This window comes from Chlorocebus sabaeus, chromosome 1 (assembly GCF_047675955.1).
Source record: "Chlorocebus sabaeus isolate Y175 chromosome 1, mChlSab1.0.hap1, whole genome shotgun sequence".
Classification (NCBI taxonomy): domain Eukaryota; kingdom Metazoa; phylum Chordata; class Mammalia; order Primates; family Cercopithecidae; genus Chlorocebus; species Chlorocebus sabaeus.
This window is the reverse complement of record NC_132904.1, coordinates 125,204,197-125,227,636: the sequence shown is the minus strand read 5'-3', so window position 1 is coordinate 125,227,636 and position 23,440 is coordinate 125,204,197. Positions and strand designations below refer to the sequence as shown.

The following is a 23,440-nucleotide window of genomic DNA, read 5'->3' as shown; positions in this document are numbered from 1 at the left end:
TGCCTGCCTGGGCCTCCCAAAGTGCTGGAATTATAGGCATAAGCCACTGCACCCAGCCCAAGTCTTCTTTTTTGGTTTTGACTTTTGAAGCATATGCATTTCTTACCTCTTTAAAAAAGTAAGACCATTGGACGAGTGAAGTGGCTGAGAAGGGAGCTGCTCTGGCAGAAGGCAGTGGGAGAGGTGGAGGGGACAGCCCAGGTTCTCTGCCCTGTCCTCATCCCGGAGGCTCGGTTCCACTCCCACAGCTCTCAGCACTTGGACACCAATGGCCTGGCCCAATCCTTTGCTTTCTAGATGGGGAAAAGGCGGTCCCCCAAGTCTGGTTCACTCTCTGGGGGTCCCTTCCCATAGGACACAGTCAGGAAGGGTTACATACACTCCTCAGAAGACACGAAACACTCAATCCTTTTGAAAGATTTATTTTTAATTAAAAAATAAAAGTTATCTGAACATATCTGCATTGCAGCTTCAGGGATGGCACCTTAACCCATTTATGCTGAAGGTCACAAATGTTTTTTATGAAAAATCAGACCTTGGCGATGACCTTGAGCAGTAGGATAGAAATAACTCCCACTTAGAGTTCCAATAATGGAACACTAGGCATAAATGGGTAAATAAAGCAAAAAAAAAAAAAAAAAAAAAGCTTCTCAGTTCTTGGGTCTCATGACCATCTTATAATGGGTACAAAGGCACACGTGTCTTCAAACAAACTTGATTCAGAAACATTTCTAACAACTCAGAACTCCCCCCACGTTTTTGCCCACCCTCACCCCCACAAAAAAATACAACCAAAAACATTAAATTCTTTTTTAAAACTACGTAAGTGCTGAGTCAGCAAGGAACCTGGGCATGCTGCCCACATACCGCCACGTCTCTCTGCTTTGATGACTGGCTGCCCAGAGGTCGGGAGGGAGAGAGCTAAGCACTCTCCACTGCATGCTGGGAGAGGGCTTGCAACACAGACCCAGCCCCAGCCCCATGGCCGTCACCCCAGCTAGGGCAGGCAACTCCTAGGTGCTCTCTCCCTTAATCAAGGGCATCCACGGCTAAAGCAGCCTTTCAGGAAGAGAAAGGCTCAAGACAAGCAAGTCTTTGTCAAATGCTTGCAATGACAAGGCCACTGGGAACTGTGGGAGGGAGGGAGATGGCTAGATCTCTTCTCCCCCAGTTTACTGGGCTGCTGGAAAGTTTTTTCTGCCTACTCTCCCTGCCTTCCCTCTTTTCCCTTCTCCCCAGTCTCCCTCTTCTCTCAAAAGGGTTTTACTTTAGCTTAATGGTGGGGGTTCCAAAGAGGGTATTGGCAACTCCTGGGGTGGGTCTGGTGGCTCTGCCATCTCTAAGGGGACATCATGTGCTTTCGGTTCCTGTGCTTCACAGAGCTCCTCCTGCCCCTGGCGGGGCTCCAGTCGCTCCTGACCCTGGGCCTGGCTGTTCATCTTCTCTTCTGCTTCAATCTCTTCTGATGTGGGGATGGAGTTCTTCTTGGGGCGACCTTTGGGTTTTGTGGGTGCTTCCTGTCCACCTTTAAGAACCTGCGTGAGTAAAAAATTGTTATTAAATCTAAGAAATAACTCCTGCCCTCCACATTTCCACTCCCAGTATAACCTCACATTGCATCTAAACCATCTGTTCTGGCAGTAAAATTGCAGGATTTGGCAAAATATATTCTCAATCCATCACCTCTGGTCTACAAAGACACCTCCATTCTTTAAATGCTCAATGCATTTTGGTCAATATTATATATTTTGGCATTTAATACAATAATCATAAGCAGCTTCAGAATTCAACTTCAACAATAAGGCAAGAAATGAAAATTAAAATGTTAATGCAATAACTATCAGGTTGACAAGCTAAAAAGACAACAATATTTGTAGCAAGCAGGAAAAAAACACACTGTGTGAAAGTGTGATTGTTACAACCTTTTCAACACAACCTAAGAGTTCAAATCAAAAGCCTTAAATAAAAAGCAGAGCTTTTTGACACAGAAATTCCTTAGGCTAAATTCTAAAAAATTATCTAAGACTGAGACAAAGATTGATCTGCAAAAATACTCATCACAATATTGGTGATAACAGCAAAAGTTGGAGGGGGGTGATATCCTAAAGGTTTGGCCATGTAAATTGGGTAGAATTATAGTAAATCCCAAAGACAGAATACTTGACAACCATTACAATTACTATATAGGAGAATGTTTAATAACATGGAAAATATTATTAATATAGTTTTGTAACAGATTCTTAGCATAATCCAGTTTGGAGACTAGACAGCCTATACACCACCTTGTCTGCAGTGATCTGTACATCACCTTGTTTGCAGGATCACAGATAGTTTTTAATCTTTATGCTTTTTCTATATTTTCTAAACTTTCAACAATGATCAAACAAGTATTTCTGTAATCAGAAAAAAATGTTATAAAGCATGTAGTTTTGTAGTGTTCGAAGAAGTTGTACAGCAGAGTTTAAAAAGCATTTTGACTTTGATAGTAGAAAAACTGGGTTAAATTCCAACTCTTCCACTTATCATCTTTGTCTTTGGGAAGTCCTTTAAAGGCTCTGAGTGTCCGTTTTCTAATCTGTAAAATGCGAGTAATAATACCTTGTATCACAGGGTGACAGTGAGGGTGACCAACAGATAATGTGTATGAAAGGACCAGAACGGCACCTGAATGGTAGGTTTCCTTTGCCCAGAATATATACACCATCACCCTCCTTCTCCTGGCTAACTTCTCCTGGAAGCCTTCCAGATCCCCCAGGTCTAGGTTAAAGGCCCTCAGCCATGTGCCCTCGGAGCAGCTTCTACTATCCCAACCAGAGCACTTTTCAGAAACTATGGTCATTGCATGTTTACCTGCTGCCCCTCTGACTCAGTCCCTGCATGTAGCAGGTGTTTGACAACTGCTACCAAATGAACTAGGCTTTCTCAACAAACCTTTCCCTGGAGTCGAGGAAAGATATAAAGCAAGCCAAATAACTGGACCCTAAATGGCCTTGGCTGACTTCAAAGGCCTGGCACCCTTATTACCCCAATTTGTGACCCATACAAGAGTCCCAGGAGGTAGACAGGGATAAGTTTAAAAATATTTATATTTTACTTTGGAATGTAATAGACACTCCTTCCTCCATTGGCTTGGCATAGTCCTTGATTTTCTGGGCAGCTACTGAGAAGGGCTTCAAGAGGACCTGGATTAGCACAGATGATTAGGGGTGGGAGATATTTTTGCTATTTATAAACCTAGCTTAATCTTATCTTCTATATTTGTATATAAGCTCCTGGAAGACAAACCCTGCTTCTCTCCATTACTCCATACTCCAAGAATCAAACTTCCAGCTAACTTCTATGCAGTCCCTAAATATTTATTGACTGCTCCTCTTTCCTTCAAGAGCAGCAGAGGACCTCCAGGTGCTGAATTTTAAGGATGAAACCATAACTTTTTTTAATACAGCTTTGAGATATAATTCACATACCAAATCCATTTAAAGTGCACTATTCAGTGATTTTTAGGATGGTCACAGAATTGTACAACTATCACCACAATGCAATTTTCAAACACTTCTATCACCCCAAAAAGAAACCCCATAGCATTAGCGGTCAGTCCCTATTTTCCCCCAACCCCTAACTGATCTGCCCACAGCCCTAGGCAACCGCTAGTCTGCTTTCTGTCTCTACAGATGTGCCTATTTTTGGACATTTTATTATAAACAATCATATAATATGTGCACTTTTGTGACTGGCTTCTTTCATTTAGCATAATGTTCTCAATGTTCATCCATGTTGTAGCATTTGTCACTAAATAATATTCCATTTTATGGGTATACTATATTTTGTTCATTCACTCATCAATTGATGGACACGTGGGTTGCTTGCTACTGTGAACGAAGCTGCTATGAACATGGGAAAGAAATGAAATTGAATTGCTGGATCTTTCGGCAACTCTATGCTTCACATTTTAAGGACTGTTTTCCAAAGCAGTTGCACTATTTTACGTTCCAGTCTGCTGCATATGAGGGTTCCAGTTCTCCACATCCTCACCAACACTTGTTGATGTCTGTTTTGACCATGGTCGTCCCAGAGGGTGGGAAGTGGTATCTCACTGTGGTTCTGCTTTGCATTTCCCTGACGACTAATGAAGTTTAGCATTTTTTCATAGTGCTTATTGGCTAGCTGTATATCTTCATTGAAGAAATGTCTATTCAAATCTTTTGCCCATTTCTAAATTTGGTTGTCTTTTTATTATTGAGTTGTAAGAGTTCTTTAAATATTCTGGATACATGTCTCTTATCAGATGTAGGCTTCTCCCATTCTGTGGGCTGTCTTCTCATTTTTCTAATGATGTCCTTCACAGCACAAAATTTTTAAATTTCTATGAAGCCCAATTTATGTTTGCTTCTGTTGCTTGTGCTTTTGCTGTCATAACGAAGAACACTTTGTCTAATTCAAGGTCATGAATACTTACTCATATTCTAAGTTTCATAGTTTTCACTCTTACCATTTAGATGATGATTCATTTTGCATTAATTTTTGTGTATAAGGTGAGAAAACCAAGAAGTTCTCAGTAAACACCTCCTTTTAGCTAAAAATCTGCTCAACCACTGTCCTTTCCACGTGAACAGCTAACACACAGATATTAAGGGGATCTTTAACGAGGTAGAGATGCTGACGGAAACCACCCCTGGGGAGAAGACGTTCCCTGTATTTCTTTTCACGTAAGTTCATTATCTGATTTTGATTTCAGTCTGAGTGCAGGCTTTTGAAAGCACCCAATTGTGCCAAGATGGAATTTACATGTTGAAGGCAGATCCACTCAGTATGAAAGAGGTTATACAAAAGTAAGTTGCCCCATGTAGTAATCAAACTAGAAAAGGGCAGGTCTATGGAAGCCACCTAATTGGCAAAAGAAAGTCCAGCCCAGCAATTAGAGAACACCACCCACACGGTTTGGACGGACCCCACCTGGCTGTTTTCCTACTGCAGAAAAAAAAAATCCCCAAAACAATTAGACCATTTTCTAAATGGAATAAAACATTCCAGCACAAGCAATAATTAGGAGATAACTACCCTCTTGGCTGCTCTCTGCACTCAACCTCTGGCCCCTTGCCTTCCAGCGCACCTGAGACATGCAATTATCTCAGAACCACCCTCCATCAGGAGCTACCCGTTCACATGCACCCTGTGGCCCTCCTGCCAGGAGCCCTCTCCCCATTTATTCTTAGAGCCAGTTTAGTCCCGTTGGTCCAGAGAAGCCAGAGAGTTCCTTGTCCAAGAGGCCGCATGCCTCCTTCTGCCTCTCAGAAGAACACCTAGCACACCATCCACTTTTATTAGCTGTGCCTGGTGACAGCCCTCCAAACTCTGAAACGAGGTATTCAGATGTTCTGTTGCTGAGGGTGTTAAGACCAGGCCTTTTGCTTCCCTCCAAGCAGCCTGAGTAGGGGGCAGGGAATGTCAGTGCAGGAAGGAACTCTCTCCTTCCCTCTACTTTTCAGATAGGAAACTGAGCTGACAGAGTTTGTCAGTATCAAAGAGCAAGCCAAAAGGGCAGAGCTGGGATTTGAACACAAACCTCCTGACCATTTGAATCTAACAGTCTTAGCAGTATTTGCATTCAGCATAATGTGCAAGGGATATGTAAACTGGGCCACTGTTCTATGTCTGGTATTTATTTGCAATTACCCAACCTCCCAGCAGACTCCAGGCAGTAGACTTATTAGTGGGGGGCGAACTTTCCTCCTTATTCTCTGTCTCTCTCTGCAGCTTCATAGGGCAGCGAGGGCCACATAACTGATGACTGTTTCCATGAAGCTGAGAAACAAGTTTGGATTCCCCAGCATGAATCTCCTCCCAGACACTGCTGCTCACATTAGCTGATTTTCTCAGCCTGAAGATGTGATGTTCCACTGGACCTCAAGCAGGGCCCCCAATGCCAAGGCACTGACTTGGAGATGACTGGGAAGTGGGGACTGAGAAAGGACAAACACTCAGGGCTGCGTGGAGACCCTGAGACTCACAGAATTCACTTTTGGCTTATGTATCCTGGCCTCCAAATATTTGGATTCTCTGAAGACATGGATTTCGTGAAGAGGTAATAAAAATACTAATAATGATAATAATAATGGCAAAAACATCTCTTGGCTGTATCCTATATGGCAGGTCCTATTTACGTGCTTCACAGAGATTAGCTCAGTTAATAATACAACCCTACAAGGTATGTGTTAGGCCTTTTACTGCAGAGGAAACAGGCACTCAGAGCCTAAGTAACCTGCCCAAGATGACACAGAGAGCTACTGGTAACAATTCATGGAGTTGTTAACTACCTGCGGACTATTCACGAGAAAGATAGTGGCCATGCATAGTGTGGGGCCCACCCAATTCTGTGACTAGGAGAGAAAGGAGGTATCTGTTTGGATGCTCTCACGGAACAGAATTGCATTTTAGAGCTCAAAGAGACCACCGAATAATGAGGCTCTTTCAGCCTATTGCAAAACACTGTGGGTCCTGCTGGAACTAAAGCCAACAGACATGGAATAGAGGGTGCACATCCCATCTTAATGTGCAAGATTAATTTGACCCAACCCGCTATAGGTTACCAGTGCTGACTGGTCAGAACTCGTCAGAGATGCTATCTTGGTTCTGGCAAGGTTACCCTTGGCAGCCGTGTGAATAAGTCTGAGAATCAACTGCTAATCTTTTTCCAGTTCCAATTAGGTTACTAGCCTTGAGACATCTTTATTACCCAATTATCTTTTTCTTTTCCTCCCCAGTACCTAAAGAGATAGCCTTGAAAGAGTTTTACTGGGAAACTAGATGAAGTAATCAGGATCACACCACAGCCTTGCTATTCCACTCTCTGCGCTGATCCTATAAATCTCCCTGCTGCTGCCCTGACCGCTCCGTGTAATCATAATGCCAGTTTGCAGGTCTGTCTCCCGCACTTGACTGAGTACCTTTTGACAATTTTATCTTCTAGTGGACAGGTTCATGTCTTACCTTTGCATCTCCAGGGCCTGATGCATGTTAAATGCTCAATGAATTAACTCAAAAGTGAACTGACAGTTTGGGCCTCTAGGCTTGCAGAATGTTCTCTGAGGTTAAATCTGCTAAGTTACTTCCATTTTGGTTTACATGACATTGATACCCATCAATAACTGGCCTACGATCATGCCAGCAACACTGTTGCTGGTGAAAAACAAGTGACGTCACAGGCGAAGGCACACGCATTGTCCCACGGGCACTGGGCGGTGCTGGCAGAGGCGGCTGCCTGTCAATTCCTTAATCATCTGACTCATGAAAAGATTGCTGATAACCAATTTAAACAATGCCTCTGCTACTCAGGAGACATTGATTTCAAGGCTGATGATTGACGAGGAAGAAGGTGGGTGGTGGATCTTGCACAGAAAGCAGTGAAGGGACTTGCCCAAAATCAGCCAGGGAAGGGCAAGCATGGGAACATGGCCTGGTGCTTCTCACTCCCAAGTCTAGTTCTTTAGAAACCAATCCCCCAAAAGGTGTCCATGTGTACTTAGCACTGTAGAGTGTTTGCAAGACTATTTAACCGAATCCATTCTTCCTTCAATTTCTTGTTTTTATTTTATTTTAATGACATTTATTTATTTATTTATTTACTTACTTATTTATTTTTGAGATGGAGTCTTGCTCGGTCACCCAGACTGGAGTGCAATGGTGTGATCTCAACTCACTGCAACCTCCACCTCCTGGATTCAAGTGATTCTCTGGCCTCAGCCTTCCACGTAGCTGGGATTACAGGCGCCCGCCACCACGCCCAGCTAATTTTGTATTTTTAGTAGAGGCGGGATTTCACCATGTTTGCCAGGCTGGTTTCAAACTCCTGTCCTCATATGATCCACCCACCTCAGCCTCCCAAAGTGATGGGATTCCAGGCGTGAGCCACCGTGCCCGGCCGCTTCCTTCAATTTCAACTTCTCCCGGCAACCTTCACTACCTCTCTTCTGAACTCCGACAGGCTTATAAATCCGCAACAACCAGCACTTAATTATAACATGCTCGGCAGCTACTTCCTGGGCCTTGTTTCTCTGACTAGATCATAAATTCCATGAAGGCAAGGGTGATATTTTATTTCATTATTTCTTATAGTGCCTAGGACAAGGAATGGCTCACAAGAGACACAAAATACATGTGCTGACTCATGCAATATCCGTGTGTTTGAACACGTAACTGGCATCTCTGCCTTAATTCGTGAGCACTTCATGAGCCAAGTTGCCTCCACTGGAAAACTTTCATTTCAGGGACAGGTCCCCCGGAGGAAATTACAAGATTTGCCCAGGAAATTCTTTTTTGGGAATATAATAATTGCTGCTTGTTGACTTTTTTCCTAATTTTTCCCACTGATATTCATTTGCAATTTACTTGTTTTGGGTTTTTTTTCCCCCTCATTGTTAGCAGAAAATAGCAAGGAATAGCAAGAACTAAAAGTTTAAGAAAGAACAATATGGGACAAAACCACAGCACTGAGAAAACATCTGTCCGCTGACCTTTTTTTTTTTTTTCCCCCCTGAAAACTGGGGTCGGGAGAACACCTTAGTTATTTGATTGTTGTGAAAACATCATATTTCAGCCCTGAAACACCAAGAAATAGGGCTTGTGACCAGATGGGTTAGCAAATTAGAATGTCATCATGAAGGCATGGAATGGACGAGAGGAGAAAGAGCCACTAAGATTTGGTGAGGGGGTAAGAAGCCCATGGCAGGTGACATGGTAGCACCTGGGCTCCAGAGAACAGCAGCACTTCTTCCCTTATCGCCACCCCTCCTCTTTTTCTTTTGCTCTGGGCTTTGACCTTGACTCAATGGTTTACAAAGCCGAGAAAGGCAACACTTGACTACTTTGGAAAATTTTGATTTAATAGTGCTTTTCTTAAATGAAAAGAATAAATGATAATGAAATTGAGTTCCTGAAAATGTAGGGATGTATATATTCTAACTTAAAAATCAAAGATGGAAATGTTCATTAGCTAGGCACTAGAGCAGGATGATGGAAACTGTGGTCATGATACCAGGCACTTCAGAATAACGAGGGGGCTTGTGAACATGCACATTCCCAGCCCTGGCCCAGACCTCTGGGGCCAGAATCTTGGGAGGGGGCCTAGAGTTCTGCATTGAACTTGCTACCCAGGGGACTCTGATGCCCACCAAAGTTTGAGGATCACTGCGTTAGAGGATGCACAGTCAAAAGAACAGATGCATCCTCTACGTCAGTATAAACAAAGAATACTGACTTCTATTTTTAGCTCTTGGTGGGAGGAAGAAGGAAGTTGTTTGAAAAGGCTAGCAGGTAGGGTTAAAATTAGCAAGTTAGGAGAAATACCTAATGTAGATGATGGGTTGATGGGTACAGCAAACCACCATGGCATATGTATACCTATGTAACAGAACTGCACGTTCTGCACAAGTACCCTAGAACTTAAGGTATAATAATAATAAAAAAAACTAGCAAGTTAAAAGCCTGTAAGTTTTTTTTTTTTCCTTTGATTTTTAACGAAACAGAAAAAGAATATCCCTCTGTTTAGGAAATCCAGGTCAAGAGGAATAGCTTGACCTACAGATCCAGCAGCTCCCTGCAAGCCAGCAGCATAGAAGGCCTTCCAATCTCCACAGCCCAAACTGCCACATGGTCCGGCCTCCCTCCCAACAGCCCTGGAGGAAAAGTCCTCTTCCATCAGGATGGGATCATGGTTAGTCACTCCTTTCTTACCATTTTCTTCCATTTCATCCTGCGATTCTGATACCAGGTCTTCACCTGCAGCTGAGTGAGTCCCAGAGACTGGGCCAAGTCCAACCTAGAAGGCACAAGATACAAAGGAAGGGTGAGCAGGCTGGGGAGGAGCGGGAGAGATGGGATCCTGCTGACAGGCTCCAGCACTGGCTATCAAGGCTCTGACCTCCCTCATTAAACGAGGTCTTCCCCAAAGCGCTTTTCTTTCCTTCCAAGAATCCAACAGAGGAAACTGGGAAGCTGAGAAATTAAGAAATAGATGACCATGGCTGAGGACACCTGGGCCAGTCCCCATTCTGAAATATTAATGGTCTGCAAGGGACCTGAGAAGGATGCCTAGGCCTTCATCACACAGTCCTTTTCCTGGCTGGACAAGATTATTTATTCTGACCCTCTGGCCCGACATCCAAACTGGAAACAAAAGGCAAAGCCGATGTTGCTGATGGGAATCCACTCATCACTCCAGAACCAGCTGTGGTCCCAGCTCCGGCTCCCACAGCTCATCTCCTCTGCACCCTCCCACAGGCCAGCAGTCACCCAGATGGTGCCACGTTTCCCACTGTTCTCTAATCACTCCCACCGTGTTATTTCTGCCTCCCTAACTCAGCAGTCAGAGCAGCTTATGTCTTCCACTTCTTTTCTACCCATGAAAGTGCCCATCACACTGCTAAATCCAGAACCGGTGCTCAAAAAATACTTCCTGATGGATTGATTCAATCGCTGTAGCTGCCCTAAATTGTTATAACAATTAAAATGTTATAAATATTATAAAGATTCCAAAACAAACATTAAGTCCACAGCCCTTCCTGCTTTCCATTCTACTGCTAATCATGACTGTGTACTTCTCTGTAGTCTTCTGTAAAGTCCTAAAAGCCAAATCCATTTCTGGGGCTAAATCTAACAACACAGCCACCATTTCCTGAGCACCACGGCATCCCAGGCTGCATGCTAAGCCCCTGACTTGCTGTCTTATCTATCCCATTCACAACACAATGAAGTAGGTATAATTATTCCCATTTTACAGATAAGAGATTTGAGGCCTGGAGAGATTAGACTCTCTCAGCAACTGTGGCCAAACCCTGTCTGCTACCTGGCTGTATAAATAAAGTTTTATCGTAACAGGCCAGGCACAGTGGCTCATGCCTGTAATCCCAGCACTTTGGGAGGCCAAGGTGGGCGGATCATCCGAGTTCAGGAGTTGGAGACCAGCCTGGCCAACATGGTGAGACCCCGTCTCTAGTAAAAATACAAAAATTAGCTGGGTGTGGTGGCAGGCACCTGTAATCCTAGCTACTCAGGAGGCTGAGGCAGGAGAAATGCTTGAACCTGGGAGGCGGAGGCTGCAGTGAGCCGAGATTGTGTGCCACTGCACTGCAACCTAGGCAATGGAGTGAGACTCTATAAAAAATTAATAAATAAAAAATAAACTACTGTGCTACAATATCAGAATTGGGTAGTGGTCACAGGCCATATGGCACACAAAGTGTAAAGTATTTACTGTCTGGCTCTGCCCAGAAAACCTTTACCGACCTCTGGCAGATGATCACAGAGTTAGCAAGTGGAGCAGGATTCAAACCCACGATGTCTGACCCGTACACCAGCTCCTGTGCTGGGGCTCACCCCACCCACACTGTATCTGCACAAGTTGAGCCTGTCAAAGGGAATCACAGGGATGCTTCATCCCAAGAAGCAGCGAACAACCAGGTGGGACAAGTGGAATGAGAAAGGGAAGTCTGTAGCCAGGCTTCCAACGTCAGTCCTTGAGACAACCACCATTGACCCGACAGGATAAGAACCCCAGGTCTATCTCAGCACCAACTGGACAGCCGCCTCCTTAAGCCAACATAAGCTGCCTCACTGCCACGCCAGCCCTGCTCAGCAAAGCAGTGTGGACTTCGAATGCAGCAACTTGGGACAACTGCCCTTGATAGAGCTGGGGCAGCGACCCCCTCTTTTTGAAAGGCCCTGGGTTTCTGAGGTTACCGTCTGCGAATCTCGGGCCCACAGGCAGTCTCGTTTGCCTGCTTCATGGGGAGTCTCAGGTGTGGGTTCTCAGCTGCAGCTCTCCACCTGGGGCGCTCTAACCATCAGGGAGGCCCGCAGGGACCGGCCCTGACGGTCTCAGGTGCAGCTGCCCAGTCGCCCTGCTCTGACCAGGCTGCATAATTTAAAGCCCCAATAATACAGAGTCTTCCTTCAGGGGACCCTGGAACTGGTCTTAAATCGGCACTCACATGCATCTGGTTATCCCTGTGGAAGGACTGCGAGAAGCTGGCAGTTTTATTGAAAGTGATTAACAAGCTAAAGCCAATAAATTCCCAGTGCCAACAGCACTTGGCTGTCCCCACAAATGCAGCACTGCTGCCCAAGCAGCCACTCATTGAGAACCAAGAACCCAGGGGGCCACCCTGCAGACTTCTGGTGTCCTAGGCCTCCCTGGAGAAGGGTCCTCCACGGTTCTGGCGGCGCCTTCCCGAGCCCAGTTCACCTGAGGCCATCAGGTGCATTAGTCAATGGAAGGCTCAGTTCACAGCTCTGCCACTGCATGAGCAAACAGTGTTAGCTCACTTGGGAAAAATGCAGCCCTGACTCACTCTGGCTACAGAAACATGCTTCACTGTCATCAGCTTTCTCTCATTACCTGCCACCGTTACAAATTCTCACTTCCCTGCATATTTGCTTAAATGGGGTCACCTAGGAAACTGGAGAAACAAACACAGAGGAGGAGGGTGAGAGCTGCGGGAGGAGGGAGTGCTCATGGCCCTGGTCACGTAGGGAGGCGAGGAACATCTGAGAGGGCGGGTGAAGATGGCAGCTTCCATGCCAGTCGATGGTGTCCTCCCAGACAAGTGAATCAAGCCTGTGTAGGTGACCTGAGATGCCTGGGCAAGTACCAGGGAGCCCCAGGAGATTTATGAAGAACTAATATTTCTGTGAAAAAAAATAGATTATCTGACTTCTGAAAAATCAGCCTAAAATGTTAGCCATGCGTGCTGAAGCCAATTTGACATGCCACCATGCTACCATAGACAATGGTGCCCACTCCCCTGGGTGCACACGTTCATGAGGCTCTCGATTATATGATAGGGAAGTGAAAACAGCCATGTCAGACTTGGAGATCCCATCTGTTAACCTCTGGTTCACAGACCCATCTCCATCATCTGCCAAAGACACCCCAAATGCACAGGTCTAGAACAGAACTCAACCTTTCGCCACCTAAGTCTACTCTGTCCTCTGTCTTCCAACTTCAGGTCATGGTGTCCCTATCCCCCTGCTAGCCCAGTCCAGAAACCACAGAATTCTCTACTCCCTTCTTGCTTCCTCCTGCAATGTTGATTCTGCCAATTCTCTCTTCAAAATTGTCCTCCTCTCACACATGGACAGAGGGAGGGGAACCTCACACACAGGGCCGTCGGGGGGTGGGGGGATAGGGGAGGGATAGCATTAGGAGAAATACCTAATGTAGATGACAGGTTGATGGGCACAGCAAACCACCATGGCACATGTATACCTATGTAACAAACCTGCACGTTCTGCACGTGTATCCCAGAACTTGAAGTATAATAATAGTAAAAAATTGTCCTCCTCTCTGTACTTGCCTCTCCATTCCCACTGCCACCCTTTAATTCAAGTCTTCAGTGATGATCACTGGATTCTCTCCTAACTGGTCCCTGCTCCATCTCTGGCCTCTCCCATCCACCATTTATGGTGCCGCCACAGAGACAGTTCTAAAACAGAAGCCAGGTCATGTCACTTCCAGCTCATAAAGGCAGCGCCAACTGCTTAAACAACCAAGTTCACATTTCAGCCAGGCATACGAGGTCCTTCCCACCCTTCAGTTCACCTCTACCGTTTCCCTGTTCACACCTTAAGCTGGAGACGTCCTGGCTACTTGCAGTTTCCTCCACATACTCGGTGAGACCCGCTTCTTTGCCTTGTATGTGCCAACCCCTCAGTGCGGGACGCCCTGTCCCTCCTGGAATCAAAGCTCTTCTTAAATGTTACCTCCTCTGAGAAGCCTTCCCTAACCCCGTCTCCCACGCTCAGCAATACCCTGTGTTCCTACTGCACTCAGCACCTCACAGGCACCAGCGCCTGGCTTGCTGCGTCTTTGTTCCTGCAGTCGTTCCTTCCCCATGATCCCTTTCTGTCACAACAGGACTCTCTCGACTGTTTCTGGACCCATAATCCCTGCCACAGTGCCCCAGTGACACCCAGAAGACCCTTACCAAACAGCTGATGGTGCCTCGTTAACAGAATCAGAAGCTAAATCCCCTTTTAGTCAGTGATATGCAGACTCCTCTGTCACTTAAATTTGTATCGAAGAGCTACTACATAGCTTAAGAGATTCATCTGAGGTTCCTTCCTTTACTTTTTGATAGGACTAGTGTCCAACCTGATATGGCCAAGGCAGTAGGCAGAAGAAGAGGAAAAAGGACCTGAAAAATCTCCCCAATAAATAGGATCACACATTATTAGCTCGGTCATCTCCAGAGTCAGTTTGAAAGAACAAGATGAGACACTGAGATACACAATTTGTTTTTTGAGACCGAGTCTCGCTCTGTTGCCCAGGCTGGAGTGTAGTGGCATGATTTTGGCTCACTGCAACCTCCGCCTCCTGGTTCAAGCAATTCTCTGTCTCAGCCTCCCAAATAGCTGGGATTACAGGTGCCTGCCATCATGCCCGGCTAATTTTTGTATTTTTAGCAGAGATGGGGTTTCACCATCTTGGCCAGGCTCGTCCTGAACTCCTGACCTCATGATCCACCTGCCTCAGCCTCCCAAAGTGCTGGGATTACAGGCATGAACCACCACACCTGGCTATTGTTTTTTTTGTTTTTGTTTCTGTTTTTTGCAGACAGGGTCTCACCTAGAGTGCAGTGATGCAATCTGATGCAATCATATCTCACTGCAGTCTCAAACTCCTGGGTTCAAGTGATCCTCCCATCTTAGCCTCTTGAGTGGCTGGGACTACAGGTGCATGCCATCACACCTGGCTCATATTTTAATTTTTGTAGAGACGGGGTCTCACAACGTTGCCCAGGCTGGTCTCAAACTCCTAGCCTCAAATGATCCTACTGCCTCAGCCTCCCAAACTGCTGAGATTACAGGTGTGGGCCACAATACCCGGCCCAGACACACACTCTGGCATATGTTCCAGTTAAAATAGTAAATTAAAGAAAAGGAGGTGAGGCATTGAGGCCTCCAAGAAAGCAAGAGTCACAGCCTCCCCAACATGGATCTCAGAGGAGTTCAAAGAAGGGGCTCTCAGCCAGGTCCTCCTGGGTCTCAGTCAAATGGTTCTGACTTGACAGCCATCAAATTCACCAACATGTCTGACCTCCTCAACTGGATCACTCCAGCCCTTCCCAAGCACTAGCCAGGCCAGCAAGCTGAGTCAGTGGGGAATCAGCTGGAAGCTGTGGAGAAGATTGAGAGGATCATTAATCCTAATTCCAGATCTAGTCCTGCTGCCTCCAATCCTAAGAGTGAGTGGCTTAAAAACCAAGCCTGTTTCCCAGCTGACCACCTGAGCAACAATTTGCTAAACTTGACCTTGTTTATGATACTGAAATAGTTAAGTTCAAATACGGAGATAGAGTGACGAGTGTAAGTTCAGCCACAGGCAGGCTCCAGGGACTGTGTGGTGGATTCACATAGGTTGGGTTCTGTTAACCAAGGTTGAGATGCCTTGAGCCAAGGAGTGGATTCCTGCCACAGTGTCCCGCCTCACTGCAACAGTGCTCTGGCTCCATGGCCCACAACGGGAGCAAGTCTCCCGTCCTCAAGGGCCTTCACTGCGGAGAGTCCCTTCCCTGCGTCCTCACCTGTCCGGGGTAGACAAGTACTTCTGCTTCTGGAATTTCTTCTCCAGGCCCATGAGCTGCAGCTCGGTGAAGATGGTGCGACTCCGGCGGGGCTTCTTCTGTCGGGGCGTGGGCTGTTCCGTCTCTGACTCGCTGCTGGCTAGGGCCTCGCCCCCTGGGGCCTCAGCAGAGACCGCCTCGGTGACTGGGTGGCAGGACAGTGCCTGGGCGATTCCCGGGGTGGCGGGGACCAGCTGGGAGATGACGGTGGGCTGGCGGGTGATCACCGAGAGGAGCGGATATGCCCGCAGGGAAGGGGAGCCTGGAAAACAAGCAGGGAGGCAGGTCACCACAGGGAACGGTGTGGGGAAGCAGGCCAGGACCTGCGGAGGGCCACTGGCTGAGGTCTGTCTGACAGGGAGGACCCTGCTCCTAAGGAGGTACAGATGGAGGAAGGGGAAGGAGAAGTAGCTCAAGACCTACAGCTGCAGGGCAGGCACAGAGATCTGCTCAGCTTGGTGGGGGAGGATGAAGCCCACCACCAAGAAGAGGTTCCTGCAAGTCCTCTGGTTTTAAGCGGATCCTTCCCCTCTGTCTCTCTTCGGAATCCCTAAATTCTTGGTCCACGGGACCAGGCAGATGAAAAGAAGTAGTCAGGAAAAGCTAGAAACACATATTTCAGAAACCCGAAATAGATTTGTAATATGCAAACTTCCTGAGAACCACCTGTGGTCTTTATAAAAAGACATGCTTGTAGCTATGAATTCCTCCTGAGAAGTCTGTGTATACCTTGAATCATAGCATTTTTCAGAGCTTGACAGGATGCTTTAGGATTATTTAATTCAACTTTCTCATCTCAGAGGGAGTGAATTGCCCCAGAAAGGTTAAGTGAGTTGCCTAAGATAATGTAACGAGGAAGCAGCAGATGGAGGAGTCAAACCAAGTTCTTCTGGCTTGAAGTCCCATGCTATCAGCACATCATGAATCACGTGGCTACATCATTTAGAAGAGGGAGACAAACAGATTTTAAATAACATGAAAGGTCAGATCGGTATGACTGGCGCCTCCAGCACTATGTTAAGGAGGATTCTCAGGCTGGCCAGAGCTTGGCTGAGGAAAAGGTGCTGGGGTCGATTAACAATGTCTGCTATGGGCATGTGGTCGGGGCAGGGTATGGTGGCATACATAGCAGTTACATGCCACTCTTGCACTAGGAATTTCATGGCAAAAGTCCTTTTCTGTCCAACAATCTGTTAAATCTGTAAAGTTCAAGTGAACAACTTTTTCCTTTGATTATTCAACATAGAGCTTAAAATGTCTGGATCATTACCTGTGTAAATCATTTTCTCTCTCAGATTCATCATCTATAAGGTGAGTAAGAAAAGTAGCTGATTCCAAAGAATCCTTCAAACTCTCATATACTGATGCTACAAAAGGACCTCTCATCCTTCCCATTTGATATCTGATGAAAATGGAGAAGACCCAGGGGCTGCCCTTTGGGATTCAGTCCAGCCCTGAAAAGTGACTTCAAGGCCACAGCCAGCATCTGAGCCAACCAACATTCACACTAGCTCTGAGTTGAAACCGACTAACATCCAGAAGCACCCAGGTACTACCTGTGTTCCAGCTCTTTTCTCCGGGTTGGCATTTCTCTTCCTATTCCTTCCCATGCCTTTGTTTGGACCCCAGTCACAGTTATTAAAACAAATAACTTCTCTTGTTCTTTGAGTACACTTCTGGCAAGGCCCAACAGAAACCACAAAGTGGTTAAATAACAATAAATCACCACCACTTGCTACAGCTTCCATTAACTCTCCAGCCAACTCCAACACTTGACGTTTTGTGCTGTGGATTCTTTTTAAGAAAAAAAAAAATCACTTGGGAATGGTATTTTATAGCAAGAAAATGAGGATATGTGGGCTTGTGGTTTGGATCTCACAGCACACATCCTGAAATGATACTTCTTGAAAAAGAAGTTGGAAGCTTCTTAAAAAGGCATAAGATGTTTCTCATCTCAAATCACCTTACTCCTTTAAGTCTGTCACTTCTTTCAAAAGAGACTATCTTTCTTTAGCAGGCTAATGTGTAATCTAGAAACTAAGAAGCTTATCATTATAGGATATGACTAACAATCCACCTGTAAGTAAGGCTTTGTATCACCTTCCTCTTTTGTAAGAGTTAAACATTTTTTTGCCCAACACGGAATAATATTTTGAAAGTGTGGTAATATCTAGCATTGGCAACCATATGGGGAAACAGGCATTCATATATTGTTGGTGGGAGTGTAAAATAGTATAATCTTTGAGGAAAAATAAAGCAGTATCTACCAAGTCACTGACAGGAATTTTGCAATTTGAGGTCTATGTGTACAACGATTTATGTACAAGCGTATTCACTGCAGTCTTGCTTATAATCATGAATGGGGGAAATAACCTATATATTAATATCTCTCAACAGAAAAATAAATAAATTGTGGTGCATCCATAGTATGAACTACAATGTAACCATTAAAAAGGACTATCTAGGTCAGGTGTGGTGGCTCATGCCTATAATCCCAGCACTTTGGCAGGCTGAGGCTGGAGGACTGCTTGAAGCCCGCAGTTCAAGATCAGCCTGGGCAACAGAGTGAGACCGTCTCTATTTTCTTTTTTTTTTTTTCTGTACTTTTTTTTTTTTTTAAAGTAGAGACAGGGTCTCTGTTGCCCAGGCTGGTTCTGAACTCTTGGCCTCAAGCAATCCTCCCATTTCAGCCTCCCAAAATATTGGGACTATAGGTGTGAGTCACCATGCCAAGCCAGAGATTCTGTCTCTTAAAAAGAAAAAACAAGATATAAACTGATGAGAAAGAGAGATGAATAGATGGATACTCTCTATATAAACTAATACGAGAAAATACCTAATGTATTATTGAGAAAAACACGATGTAAAATCATTTGGATGTAATCCCAGCACTTTGGGAGGCTGAGGCAGGCGGATCACGAGGTCAGGAGATCGAGACCATCCTGGCTAACATGGTGAAACCCCGTCTCTACTAAAAATACAAAAAATTAGCTGGGCGTGGTGGCGGGCACCTGTAGTCCCAGCTACTCGGGAGGCGGAGAACCCGGGAGGAGAATGGCGTGAACCCAGGAAGCAGAGCTTGCAGTGAGCCGAGATCGCGCCACTGCACTCCAGCCTGGGCAACAGAGCAAGTCTCCATCTCAAAAAAAATAAATAAATAAAATAAAAAAAAATTGTATTATTCTTTAAAACTATGATTTTTTTCGTCTGCATTTATAAATGCATTTTTAAAAGTCTAGAAAGCTACTTATCAAACTATTGACAGTGATAACCTCTGAGGAAAGGCTTGGAATAAAACAGGGTGAAAAGGAATCTACACATCTGCATCTAATCCTGCATTCAATCCAGCCATAAATATTTACTGAGCATCTACTATGCGGAACACTCTGCTCTGGAAGCTGAGGAGATAGCAATGAATACTGTAAAGTCTCACCTTCATGGAGCTTACATTCATTTGGGGAGGCAGACAGCAAACAAATAAACAAGTCAATATGTAAATAATGCCAGGTAGTGATAAACTATAATGAAAAATACAGCAAAGTATGAAGATGGGGCAGGTGGGGCAGAGGGTAGGTACTGGGGAGGAGGAGTCAGGGAAGGCCATGGTGGGAAGATGACCCTTCTGCAGGTAAGCACCCCCACGCAGAGCACAGCCTGGAGAAGGCACGGGACAAGCACCCCAGCCCCAGAACCAGCAAAGACAAAGCCCTAAAGGCAGAATGAGCATGTGTTGAAAGAACAGCAGAAAGGCAGAGTAAGAAAGGGCAGAAGTCACAGGAGAGAAAAATGGGAAGAGATCTGTCGGAGCCAGATCACGCAGGGTCTTGTAGGTCAGGGCAAATCACTTGGATTTTATTCAAAATGTGATTTTAAAAAAAGCCATTGGCAAGATGTGAGCTGAGAGAGGATGATCTGAGTGATGTCTTTAATGATCCCTAAGGAGGTTGGACTGCAGGGGCCAGGGTGGGAGCAGAGAAACCAGCGAGGAGACCAGGCTGTATTCTTCTAAACCAGAGGCAGCAGCTACAGCAGTGAGAGGAGGTGTATTTTACAGTTAACGCTGAGAGGACTTGTTGAAGGACTGAATGTCAGGTATGAGAGAGACAGGTGCCAGGAGAGGCCTTAGCAACTGGTCTTAGCAACTGGAGGAAGGATGGTGCCCTTTACCAAGATGGGAAAGACTGGGCGAAGAGCAGGACTGAATGAGAAAACCATGATTTCTGTGTTAGACAAGTTGCTATTAGACATCTTACATGTGTTGAGGAGTCAGTCAGATACAGGCTGGGTTAGAGACACAGCTCCTGGGAGTCTATGTGGCATTTTGGGCCATGGAATTGCACGAGATCACCAAGGGAGTGAGTAGAATAAAAAAATGAAGAAATACAAGGGCTGAACTCTGGGGCACGTCAGCATCTGAGGTTATAGAGAGGAAGAGGAGCCGGCCAAAGACACTGAGGAGGGGACAGAGAAGCAGTAGGAAAGCCATGTCCCTCGGCATCCCCAAATCTAGATGATACCTCTGCACTGTTCACATTTTGCACAGGTGTGTATCTTTTTAAAAATTTTTTAAAAAGGAAAGTTACATTAAATGAGTTATAAGTTTCATTCTCATTCTAAAGTTTTGTTTTATGTTCAGTTTGTCAAAAAGAATAATCATTTGTTGACCCTTGATCCCAAGGAGTGGTTAAAACTTCTTCTAAAAGCTAGGCAAAGAAAATCAGTCTAGAAATCCCAGAAATTGAGTATAAAATATGTTTAGTTTTATGACACTTCTAGTAAAACAAACATTGCGGGTGTTCTCCTGGGAAAGGGGGGCTCTTTAGCCCATTCAGAATCCAAAGGTCTAGAGAATTTTCTCCTTTTATGTCAGTTTTCTCCCTTTATGTCAAAAGATGTTTGGGTTCTTGAACCATATTCATTCTTTTAAAAGAAACATCATCTAATGTGGAGAAATAATAGTCTTTTCAACAAATGAGGCTGGGTGTGGTGGCTCATACCTGTAATCCCAGCACTTTGGGAGGCCAAGGTGGGCAGATCACTTGAGGTCAGGAGTTCAAGACCATCCTGGCCAATATGACGAAATCCCGTCTCTACTAGAAATACAAAAATTAGCTGGGTGTGGTGGCACGCGCCTGTAATCCCAACTACTTGGGAAGCTGAGGCATAAGAATCCCTTGAACCTGGGAGGCAGAGGTTGCAGTGAGCCAAGATCATGCCATTGCACTCATAAGACTCCATTTCCAAAATAAATAAATAAAATTAAGTTAAAAAAATTGCTTTAAAAAAATGGTGCTGGAGCAATTGGACATCCAGATAAAATAATAATAATAATAATAATAATAAAAGCCTTGACCTCATAAATTATTTTTAAAATTCACCCAAAATGGATCATAGACCTTCAGTAGAAACACAAACGTATAAAATTTTTAGAAAGAAACATTAGAGAAAAATATCTGTGACGTTGGGTTAGGCAGAGAATTCTAAGCCATGACACCAAAAGCATGATGCGTAAAATAAAAAGGCAAAAAACTGGTCTTCATCAAAATTAATAATTTTTGCTCGGTAAAAGATACTGTAAAGAAAATGAAAAAAGCTGCACACTGCAAGACCTGGCAAAGCTCACACCTGACAAATGATTTTTTACCCGGAATACATGAACTCTCACAGTTTGACAATTAAAAACTAACCCCGTAACAATGTGCAAAAGTTTTGAAAAGACACTTTACCAAAGAGGTTCTATATATGGCAAATTAGCACATGAAAAGATGCTTAAGATGATTAGTCATGAGGGAAATGCAAATTAAAAACCACAGAGAGATACCGTTACACATCTGCTAGAACGGTTGACGTTTTTAATGAACTGACAATATCAAGGGCTGGTGAGGATGTGGAGCAACTGGAACTCTCCTTCATTGCTGGTGAGAATGCAAAATGTTACAGCCTCTTTGGAAAGAGAATTAGTGGTTTCTTATAAAGTTAAACAAACAGTTACCATGTGACCTAGCAAAAACCCCACTAGCTATTAACCCAAGTGAAAAGAAAACACAAAACCCTGTATACAGATGTTTATAGCAGAATTATTATTAATTACCAAAAACTGGAAACGATCCAAATGTCCCTTATTTGGGGATGGATAAACAAAAACGGGTACAGACACACAATGAAATACTACTCAGAAATATAAAGGGATAAAACTATTGGATCACACTGGGAGGCTGAGGCAGGTAGATCTCTTGAGGCCAGGAGTTTGAGACCAGCCTGGCCAACATGGGGAAACCCTGTCTCTACTAAAATACAGAAGTTAGCCGGGTGTGGTGGTGCATGCGTGTAATACCAGCTATTCAGGAGGCTGAAGCATGAGAATCGCTGGAACCCAGGAGGTGAAGGTTGCAATGAGCCGAGATCATGCCACTGCACTCTAGCCTGGGTGACAGAGTGAGACTCTGTCTCAAAAAACAAAACAAAACAAAACAAAAAACTATTGATGAATAGTGGATGAATCTCAAATGACTATGCTTAAGTGAAAGAGGCCAGACTCAAAAGGCTATATGATTCTATTATAGGACATTAAGGGAAAGGCATAACTAGGAATAGAGAATACACTGCCAGAGGTTAGGGGTCGGGAAAGAGCTTAACCACAAAGGGGAAGCACAGGAGGACTGGCTGGGGCTGGAGGAGATGCGAGGGGAGGTGCTAAGATTGTTTTGGATCTTAACCAGAGTTGGTTATATCATTTTTTGCATTTGTCGAAACTTGTTCTTCTACCAAAATAGTGAATTTTTACTAAATATAAATTAAAAGGAAATTTTAAAAGAAATTAAAATGTTACATATATTTGCTACAAAATAAATTTAAAACAATTCAAAACTACATAAAGTAGAAGACTCCCCTCACTGCTTTGAACCCCAAATCTTAGAGATAAACTTACAGAATTGTTCCTATGTACATATATATATGACCTAAATCCAGTCATATGTATGTTAATCTATTGAAATATATGCTTACAAAATATAAATGTGTCAATTATTTTTTCTGAATGGATAGCCAAAAACCCTAACATCATATATTGACTAGTTCAGTGACTTAAAATGGCAGGGTTAAGATACAGTAAATTCCCAAAGAAATGAAGTTGGGAATTTTTGCTCATCAGAATTCTGGGAGTCTGCTGGGGAATTTCCATCCACAGAATTCTGAGAATCTCCTGCTCTCCAGAAAAGCAGCCAAACTGGGGAAAAAACTACCCTTCCCAAGGGCTGCCCTCTGTGGAGGTGGTCACAAACTGGGAACACAATGTATGGGGGGCAGGGAATGGGTGGGGGAAGAGAAAGTTAGAAAACCACAAGGACCAGAGAGATGGGGACACATTTATAGAGGCTGCCGTGAGTTTGCACCTTGCGGGAGAGTGAAGCCTATTTAGAGAAGATTTCTGGAAAATATTTTAGGGAGTATACTTTGTGAAATCCATGAATATACTCCTTTAAGAACAAGTAAAATAAAGATCTTCATGTTCAAGGCTTCCATAGTCAGATTTCTGTTTTACATCCACTAGGCCATATGGGGCCCTAGAAATAGTTGGGTTATATTATGTATACATGGGTCTATTCCCAGATTCTGTTCTGTTCTACTGAACTAATATATGGTCCTATTATAGGATCACTCCACTTTAATGATTGTGGGTTTTTAGGGAGTTTTCTTATCTGGTAGAACGAGTCCCCCTCTTTATTCTTCTTACAGAATTTTCTTGGCTATTGTCATTAAGTTATTTTTCCAGTTGAACTTTCGTTTTTTTCCTTGGAGACAGGATCTCCCTCTGCCACCCAGGC

The 23,440-nt window shown here is 44.5% G+C and overlaps 1 protein-coding gene across 1 annotated transcript in view; it reads right to left on the bottom strand.

Annotated features, from left to right (window-relative positions):
• Positions 1 to 406: 406 nt before the first annotated feature.
• The window catches only part of BARX2 (BARX homeobox 2), a 75,236-nt gene continuing 52,202 nt past the window's right edge, over positions 407 to 23,440 (bottom strand). Inside the window, exons 2-4 of the mRNA XM_008021498.3 lie at positions 15,579 to 15,879; positions 9,730 to 9,814; positions 407 to 1,535 (exon numbers count right to left, since the gene is read on the bottom strand). Of these exons, the coding sequence (XP_008019689.1) occupies positions 1,269 to 1,535; positions 9,730 to 9,814; positions 15,579 to 15,879 (653 nt within the window). The 3' untranslated portion in view covers positions 407 to 1,268. The remainder of the gene's footprint in view (positions 1,536 to 9,729; positions 9,815 to 15,578; positions 15,880 to 23,440) is intronic.